At 46.8% G+C, this 8,977-nt stretch overlaps 5 protein-coding genes across 5 annotated transcripts; 2 read left to right on the top strand and 3 right to left on the bottom strand.

The window, feature by feature from the left end:
- Positions 1–436, top strand: UA08_08688 (hypothetical protein; the record flags this gene model as incomplete). Its single annotated transcript, XM_020263580.1, has 2 exons — positions 1–18; positions 86–436. 2 exons carry the CDS (start codon positions 1–3, stop codon positions 434–436), a joined length of 369 nt encoding a protein of 122 aa, XP_020116226.1.
- A 531-nt stretch (positions 437–967) lies between these two features.
- Positions 968–1,663, bottom strand: UA08_08687 (hypothetical protein; the record flags this gene model as incomplete). The annotated part of the gene is made up of 1 exon (XM_020263579.1): positions 968–1,663. One exon carries the CDS (start codon positions 1,661–1,663, stop codon positions 968–970), a length of 696 nt encoding a protein of 231 aa, XP_020116225.1.
- A 917-nt stretch (positions 1,664–2,580) lies between these two features.
- On the bottom strand, positions 2,581–3,423 carry UA08_08686 (hypothetical protein; the record flags this gene model as incomplete). Its single annotated transcript, XM_020263578.1, has 1 exon — positions 2,581–3,423. One exon carries the CDS (start codon positions 3,421–3,423, stop codon positions 2,581–2,583), a length of 843 nt encoding a protein of 280 aa, XP_020116230.1.
- Positions 3,424–5,259: 1,836 nt separating this feature from the next.
- UA08_08685 (hypothetical protein) lies at positions 5,260–6,356 on the bottom strand (the record flags this gene model as incomplete). The annotated part of the gene is made up of 3 exons (XM_020263577.1): positions 5,260–5,889; positions 5,955–6,132; positions 6,199–6,356. The coding sequence occupies 3 exons, from the start codon at positions 6,354–6,356 to the stop codon at positions 5,260–5,262; spliced, it is 966 nt and encodes a 321-aa protein (XP_020116229.1).
- A 517-nt stretch (positions 6,357–6,873) lies between these two features.
- On the top strand, positions 6,874–8,686 carry UA08_08684 (hypothetical protein; the record flags this gene model as incomplete). The annotated part of the gene is made up of 5 exons (XM_020263788.1): positions 6,874–6,927; positions 6,987–7,026; positions 7,079–7,447; positions 7,565–7,729; positions 7,800–8,686. 5 exons carry the CDS (start codon positions 6,874–6,876, stop codon positions 8,684–8,686), a joined length of 1,515 nt encoding a protein of 504 aa, XP_020116228.1.
- Between the last annotated feature and the right edge of the window lie 291 nt (positions 8,687–8,977).

Raw genomic sequence — 8,977 nt, 5'->3', positions numbered from 1 at the left:
ATGTCAAACAAAAACCGCGTATGTTCCCTGGCTTCTAATCGACATGGCAAAGCAAATCAACTGACTCATAGTCTCGTTTTTTCAGGAACAACCACCGGCCTATCCCGCTGCTGTCCATCAAGACGCTGGTCCCTACAATTCCCAAAGCCCACCACCCCAGGGGGCATACTATTACCAATCTACTCCTCCGGGCGGTGCCTACAATGGCTACTCTAGCCCTCCGCCACAAGGGTATTATCCTCCAGGACAGCCGCAGTACGGACCACCGCAGGGAGGGTATTATCAACAGGGGTATCAGCAAGGTTATCCGCCACAGGGTTACTATACCCAGCAACCCAATCGAGGATATAGTAGCGGAGCGGATGGTATCTGTGCCGGGTTTTCTGCAGCACTTGCCCTCTGCTGCTGTGCTGATCTTTGTTGCTGGCTTATTTGAGCCTTGAGCCCATACTGGTACTGGCGGCGAGCGCGATAACGAGTTTTTGAATGACTACTGTTTATGGGAAGTGTGTTTGGCTTCTGCTGCCTGGGTTTCTTTCTGGAGTCTTGTTAAATTATTGATATCCTGTTGGGAATGGTTTAGGTAAAACGGCGCTTAAGATGACTTCTTTGCTGTCTACTAGTTACTTTCGGTTTTGTCTTTTTTTATATATTCTCTCTTTCTCTATCATTGGCCTTGTGCTTTAAATTAGCACTATACATCAGTCATCATTCATATCGCTTATACTTGTGATTATAGCTATGTATTGATTGGTAAAGTATATACAACTTTAAGGTAGCTAAGCATGTACATCTCGCATGGGAAAAATTGTCGTTATGATAGGTGAAGCTGAATATGAAGAAAACAGAGGAAGAAGTAAGAAATCAGCAGTCCTGTGGTAATAAAAAACAGTGAGGGTAAAAAAAAAGTTATTCAATAGTCATACAATAAACATGCAAATGTCGAGAAGGGGAAAAGAAAGGGCCATCACCGAGCCCGTCTATAAGATTCATCGCCATCTCCATACGCTAATGGGTCGACTCTCCTATAACTTCCACTTCTTCTCCTACGCCGCGGCGGACTAGTCGCGACACTACTCTCCCCCTCCTCAACCTCGACGAATTCATCTGAGTAATGTGTGCCGGTAGTTTCCTCTTCCTCAACCACTACTACATCCTCGTCTTCATCTTCCACTGGCTCGTGTCTTCTGCGTGAGGCTGGCCGTGATTGCACTTCAACCATCTCCTCCACGACACGGCGCCCTCCAGAACGATTCGACACCGGTCGAGCAATGGCACTGCGGCGAGAGCCCGTGCGAGCCACACCAATATTCCTTCTCTCCTCAACTACTACCACGCTTTCGTCGCTGTCGCCAAAGCCAAGTATCTGATAAACGACTAAAAGCGCAATAATTATACCGGCAACGGTGCCGAGGACGATGCCGACAACAGTGCCGGGGGTGGGTGATGTGTCGAGGAATGCATATGTTGCGGGTATGGAGACCATTCCATTTTGCCTTTTTTGCATTGGATGATCTAGGGAGGAGCCAGAGGAGGATGTTAAGCGTTCTAACGAGTCGAGGCGTGTGGCGAGTTTCGATGGTATGGAAAGGGGGATAAATGCGTGCGTGAGGTTGCGGACAGCGCGTATTATAGGCTCTGTAATGGATGAAATGGGCGCCATTGCATAAAGGTCATATATGCGAGGTCGGTAAGTAGGTTATAATACTATGCGATGCGAACAACGGGGCTGATTAGTCGCAACGTTTGCGCGGTTTCTCGTTATCGAGAGCGCAGGGCGCATGTTGCAGCTGCCAAAACAAGCAGTGAGCTCTTTGCTGCAAAAGTTGCAGGTAGACTATTCGGTCACACTCTGTCCGACTTTCAGTAATGTGCTTGGAAAAATGATGTTGGTGAGGCTGTCGTCTGGAGAAGCTCGAGTAAACAAACGATGTTGTGGCGCATGGTGGGGCTAGTTCTGAATTCAACCAATCATGGCGGACTCTCTGCTATTGCTCTAATAAAGTATACACTGCAAGGTTACATAGTAGTCCGAGTACAGAGTAGGATTTGTAGTTGGATATAATCACTTATGAACAAGTTATACTCTAGGCAGCGAATACGAGTACACCGGTTAAGTTGATAATATATATTTAACCAAGCGGAAACAGCTTGTGAAGGGTTGTTGGCTTCCCTAGTTACTTAGGTATCGTGGAAATCTGGCTTGACTGCTATCTGACAACAACTGACTGCCTGAGTTGGACGGTGTAATTGGCACTGAGATGATCGACTTCATGATGTGTTCCAGATCGGCCAATTCCTGATCCCTTGGTTCGATATGTCCATCGGGTACCTGGCAAACTCCTCAAAGAAAAGCGCCCCCTATGGAGTGTTGCATGTATGTTAACTTGCTGCGCACGTTGTCGGTGTATAGCGTCTAGAGATGATCTTTGATCTTGGGAATGCAGGCTCAAAACTGTATTTACGATCACTAATGCCATAGCATACCCCCATGTTTAAAAAACCTGATGAATGTAAGCTGTAGGGCAAACATCTCAATTAACTCAGACAGGCTGTAACTCCAAGTCCGCAATATCATTCCTATAGGATGACTGCGGATGACTGCGTGACCTTCTGGAGTGACATTATGTTAGGACCAGTCATGTCTCTAAAGCCCTTCTCGATTGCTTCTGATCCTGAGCTCGCCTGCGTAACCAGCTGTTTAAACTCGTTCAGAATAACAAACTCCATCTGCAACTTGAAGGCATAAACAAAGGAATGAATAAATGATTTGAGTATGTAATAGCCTGCAAAATCCAGGGTGATAAGCAGTGCGTCGCAGAGGATGACGGCTATCTGGACGGTAATAAGCAGGCGAATGGTTTTGCGAATGCGACTGTTGAAAGAATCCCGTTCCATTTTGAATGTTCCGTAAATGTACAATCCGCTGATAATGAGTTCTTGGACGGAAAAAGCAACGATTTGTATGCGTTCAAGTATGTTCATGCATGTGACATACTTTTCAAACATCGCCCCACTCGAAGTACCAATGATGAAGATCACAAGTGCAGGAATATGAAACAGCATTGCATCCGTGATGATCATTCCCAGCGCCAGTCTCAGAATATGGCGGTTCTGCATGACGAAGCTGATGAGATTCAACCTCGAGTATAGAACGACCGCGAATCCGGACACCATCCCAACCCATCCAACCTCGGCCAACACAGAACTGGCTATCTGGTTACAGGACGGAACGCAGTATGATAGTAGAAACCCAATGGCGTGCACAGAGATGCTCCATGTGGTAACAAGAACGGACCAGAAGTATAGACCGGACCAGCGTCGAAATACATATAGCACTGAAACGGTGAGTTCGATGGTCATCCAGAGCGGGAGTGCGGTGAAAGCTGCGACCAGAGACCTTAATTTTGGAAGGTCAGCCATATTTTCGAAGACGAAATCGAAGAAGAATGAAGTAAATTGAGCCAGAGATTCTTACCAGGTTGTTTGATTCCAGGGTAAAGGGCTAGGAGATTGGAGATTCAGACCCCAGTCGAACTGGCTGAATGGAACGTAAGGGACGGTAATATTTGTCGCCATATTGTTGACTACCTAGGTAGCAATGTATTTGTATTCTCTGGCGATAAGCGGTTTCGCGGGTGAATACTGAAAACTTCTGTAGAATTTTTGCTACATTTCAATTGAGAACACAGCACCGGATATTTGTGCCCACCCCAGCGTCGAACCGGGTACGCAATATTGGTCTCTCTCGCCCTTTTCTCTCACGTTGTATTGCTCATTGCTGGAAAGGAAAATTGAATGAAGAACCCGAGACGACAGCCATAGCTTGGAATAGAAAGGAGGGGAAGAAAAATGCAAACCCAGGATGGTGTGGACGAACTCAGTCTACCAAGAAAGATAGACAAGACCATTGAGCATTTAGGCATTGATCGACAGCTTTTCCAAGGCTTGGTTTCAGCTCAACTCGTTGTGATGACTGCCGTTCTCGCAAGGGACTGGACGAACGGTCGAGATTCAGCCCCGCGCATGCATGACGGGCCCTTCGCGGCCCGGCCCCCAAACTCTATAAAACGTGGGCCTTGCCAGATCGCTCGGATTTTACCGTATAAATTGTTTGCCTTGGAGGTCGAATCTGCTGTCTGGTTTTATTCGCCCTCAGTCTCTGGGATGGTGGTCGCTGTCCTAAAAGGGAGAAGACGGCTTGCAAGCTGTTGACCTCAAAATTAATGGGATTGTGATAGACACGCATAGATAGTTGATGAATTAACAGGGCGTATCGCAGTGTGTTGGTTTAGTATATAAGTATGCATTTGTGATTCCCGCGGCTAGAACTGGGCGTGCCTGCGAATTTTTAAACCGAGGAGGTGGAATATCGCGCCATATAGGAAAGCCGAATGACCGAGACATCACTCTTGTCACGGCTTAACTGAGGTCTTCTGAACGTAGAAGAGCTGTAACTGTAGCTGAGTACCTAGGTATCTCGCACAGTATAGGCTGCAAGGCAGACTCACTTATCTAACTGCCATTATACTACATGACTTAAGAATTAACTAAGGACTAGTTATATAGTCTGTGCGAGCCTACTAACTACCAACGTGATGTCTTGCATATGGTATTAGTCCCTATCAGATAAACATATCAATAGGCTAGGCAGACAGCCAGCATTTATCACCATACAGCCAATCGGCGTACGACAAAGTATTGATATGACCCATTTTTATAGATCAGAAATCAATCATATTTCTCAGTATCTAAGTAATGATGAACGACTGACTTCAATATTAGTTAGAGCAGCACTAATCAAGGCATCTAGGCTGTTCTCCAATCGGTTATGTGCGCATTGAGAATTTTCCTGACTAGAATGAGATTACAGTTATTTTTAAGGGAAGGAAACAAGCAAACAAAAAAAGTGATAAATGAGACTTTGCGTGCGACACACAAAACCGCCGACTGTACTTGCATTGTCACTATATTATATGGAAATCCAAAAATAACATCAAGCTTACTGTATATGTTTGAAAAATTAACCATGGCTCCGAAATACGAAGTAGGCTAGCCTCATGCAACGAGCATTGTACATATGCATGTAGTTTGGCCTCCTCCCGAGCATCACTTGAGTCCTTCTATTTTCCCAAACCAAGTCTAGAGATGATATATTCAAGTAAAGTACAAACTAAAATTTGCTCACTGATACATTTGATTCATAAGACTCACATACTGACTGCGAATGAATGACATAGTCACACGAAAAAATATAGCTTACAGATCCTGTGCAAAGAATACCGGCTTGGACGGATAGCGATTAACTCTCAAACTCAGCATATCTGGGCGGGAGTAATGGCCAACGAGGTCCAAGTTCTGCTTTGCCTCGGCTTTCCTGCTGAGATCGCAATCAGCATACAAGATTCCCTCCTGATCGGCAGGAAGTGGCTCGACTAATTCCTCCCCAAACGGACCAAAGATCATGCTGAAACCCCCACTGGGAAGCCGAGCAAATCTGAAGCCATCGATGCCTATCTTTGCTGCATGCTCCTTGCTAACAACCTGTGTGGCAATCAGTGCAAAGCAGCCGCCCTCGATGGCCAGTATGCGGGTGAACTCCTGAGAGCATTTTGTAGATATATGATATGGCCACTTTTCCAGTCCCTCGACTAAGAATATACATGGCCAGCTGGCGACGTGGATATCTGAATTTTGTGTGTATTCGTAATAACGGAGGAGAGTTTGGGTGTGCTCCCAGCACTTGAGACCACCGATGTTTCCGAAAGAGGACTTGACAACGGTCTGCAGAGACTCGCCTTGGCCGTCTCCCCAGTACGCCCGCTCCACGTGGGTTGGCTTGATCTTGCGGCGGTGGAGAACCACCTGGCCCTCCTCGTTGATGAATGTCTAGTACAAGTTAGTCAGACTGTGCGAGCCGCGGGGGCATGTTGATCTCCGAGTAAGTAACGTACCTGGGATATGTACAAAGTGCCCTGGAAGCGTTCACTATACGCCATGACACAGAAGATGCCAGCATCTTTGACTGCATTTTTGATGCGCTCCATCTCCGGAGACTCGAGCTCCATGGAATTGTTGAAGTACTCATTCATGAACTCGCCATTCTCGGTGGGAGACTTGGCCCAGATGCTCCTGAGCGGTACTTGAGTCAGTCCATCACTATGAATTACCCCGGTAGCATACATGTATGGGGCTCACCATGGGTATCCTGGAATGAAGACTTCAGGGAAGCCAACAACATTCGCTCCGTTGAAGCTAGCTTCCTGGATCAACTTAATGGACTTGTCGACACCACCCTGTAGGTCGTTCCATACTGGCTCGGCCTGGATGGCCGCAACTCGAACGGTTTTGCTCATGGTGGACTGGACGATGTGAGGAGGTAAAAGATGGGAGAAGAAAGAATGATAGAAGACAGAAATTCGGCATAGCAAAACGAGAAGGCTAAATACTTAACATATCGCCAGTTGCATCGGAGAGCAGTCTTTTTGACCGAAAAGGGTTACCCTCCTTATCGGCGCAGATAAAGAGCGTAAGCCCCGGATAAGCAGTAACGCGGCCGGCTAAGCAGTACCCTATCACCTCCGGACGATCTACCCCAATCTACCCTGGATTAGTGGAGGACTTCTCATTTTAGCTTTTTGCAATGACAATGAAATATCGATCATCTCTGAGAAGTACTCCGAGACACGCGCCGGTCTTATCGCCTGGTGATAGAGAGGCTGTGGTCTGGCCATCACCGGCGGCGCGCTTCAAAAGGTATTTGATCCCCGATGTTTGCATCTAGAGTCGAACTGTTCAGTCGTCTTGTGTCGATAATCTTTTGTTGCTATTTTTCTACGGTACAATATCAGACTAATCGACTGGTCCTGCAAAATGAACACCGCCAAAGGCTCGGCTGGCAGCCATGTCAGCTTCTACAATGCCCTGGTAGGAAGCGCGTTTGGCCATTCACGAGAAGACACAGGACAAACTAATCTTCCTACTAGATCATCGCGTTCGCATGCTTTGGAAGTATCACTTATGGATGTAAGGAGCCATCCACGTTCTCTTCACTGTTCACAACCGCTTACACCGACAGATTGCTCCTCTATCATCGGAACCACTCTTGGTCAGCCATCCTTCACTACCTATTTCGGGCTTGCCACTAGCTCCAATGCCCACGGCCTCGAAGGCGCCATGAATGGTCTCTTCCAGGCAGGAGGTCTCTTTGGAACGCTGTCGTTTGGCTATGTAGCCGACAAGTTTGGCCGGCGAACAGCTTTGTTCACATCCTCCGTCATCTGCGTCATAGGAGGAGCGCTCCAAGCTGGATCTGTGGACATAGCCATGTTCATTGTTGCGAGATTTATCACTGGATTTGGAGTCGGCGGCAATGTATTCCTTGTGCCTCTCTGGCAGAGCGAAATCGCGCCGCCTCATGCACGAGGACTGCTAGTTGGTTTACATGGTCAGTTTCATTCACCAATTGGGGAAAAAAAAAAATAAAATAAAAATAAAAATAAAAAAATAAATAAAAGGGTTCACTCTACGTTTTTGAAAAGAAAAAAAGCTTACCGTTTAGTAGGAATTTTCATTCTGGTCGGTTACAACATAGCGACTTGGCTTGGGGTTGGTTTCTTCTATGTCAACGCCGGTGGCGCACAATGGAGACCACCTCTAGCCATTCAATGCTTGCCGCCCTTGATTTTGGCCTTGGGGGTTCCTTTCATCCCCGAGTCTCCACGCTGGCGTAAGTTGGAAAATCCTTTTTTCAAAGAAAAAGAAATTTCGAATCGTCGACTAACGAAACTCTGTTTCAGTGATCGATCACCAAAAGGAAGAACGAGCGCGATTGATCCTTACCAAACTGCACGAAAGTAAACGAACAGAACAGCAAGAATCCTTCGCGGACCAGGAATTCTACCAAATCAAAACACAGCTGGAATACGAGCGCACACAGGATTCGAGCTGCAAAGCAATCTTCACGACAGACCACTACCGCAAGCGTGCCATCATTGGCTTCTACCTTTTGTTTGCTGGTCAACTCACGGGCACCACGGTCATCAACAACTACGGGCCAACATTGTATGCTTCGCTGGGCTATGGAGCAGCGGATCAACTTATTCTTTCCGGTGGCTGGCTAGTACTGGGCCTTGTGGCCAATGTAGCGAACGCTATTCTTCTCGACCGTGTGGGCCGTCGCTGGCTGATGGTATCGGGCATGATTGGTTGCTTGATTAGTCTCATTGGCGAAATTATTATGCTGGCCCTATTCCAGTGTTCGGATAACAAGAGTGGGAAGATCGCTGGTGTGTTTTTCCTGTACCTGCATCTGGCCTTTTATGGAACCTGCATCGACGGCTCGACGTACGTGTACGGTAGCGAGATTTGGCCAACTCATCTCCGGGGTAAGGGCTTTTCGCTTTCGGTTGCTGGCCTTTTTGTAGGATCCACGACACTGTTGACCGCAGCTCCAACGGCATTTGCTAGAATTGGCTGGAAATTTTATCTGGTTATGACTGTATGCACCGTCATTTCCACCATTTTTATCTGTTTCTGGCCTGAGACAAAGGGCTTGCCGCTGGAGGAAATTGCTGCAAAGTTTGGCGAGAAGGTCACTGTACAATTGAACGATTCGGCAGATGCCGCATCAGTCTCCATCGCAGACGTTTCAGCCCCAGTGAAAAAGGCAGAAAACGAGAAGTGATCCGGTATACACATGTTTGGCTGGAGTTCGGGAAACTCTTGGGAGAAGGATTGGCAATCGCTGGATATGGTTTGAATGATGCAATCATGACCACCAAATAATTCGAAATGTTACCCTCAATCTTTAGATTAATCAATCTCTTCAATTGAATTTTCATGTCTGATCATCACCAAGAAATAATCCTGCAATTTTGTAGCTCTTTTTGGTCGCAGTATCATGCTCGCGGGCCCTGTCAAAAAGATAGAAATTGCATGGCACTTGCTTGATACCGCGGATAGTTCTTTCAACTAT

This window comes from Talaromyces atroroseus (assembly GCF_001907595.1).
Source record: "Talaromyces atroroseus strain IBT 11181 chromosome Unknown scaffold_15, whole genome shotgun sequence".
NCBI lineage: Eukaryota > Fungi > Ascomycota > Eurotiomycetes > Eurotiales > Trichocomaceae > Talaromyces > Talaromyces atroroseus.
The sequence above is the reverse complement of the archived record's forward strand: the minus strand, read 5'-3'. Positions and strand labels throughout refer to the sequence as shown.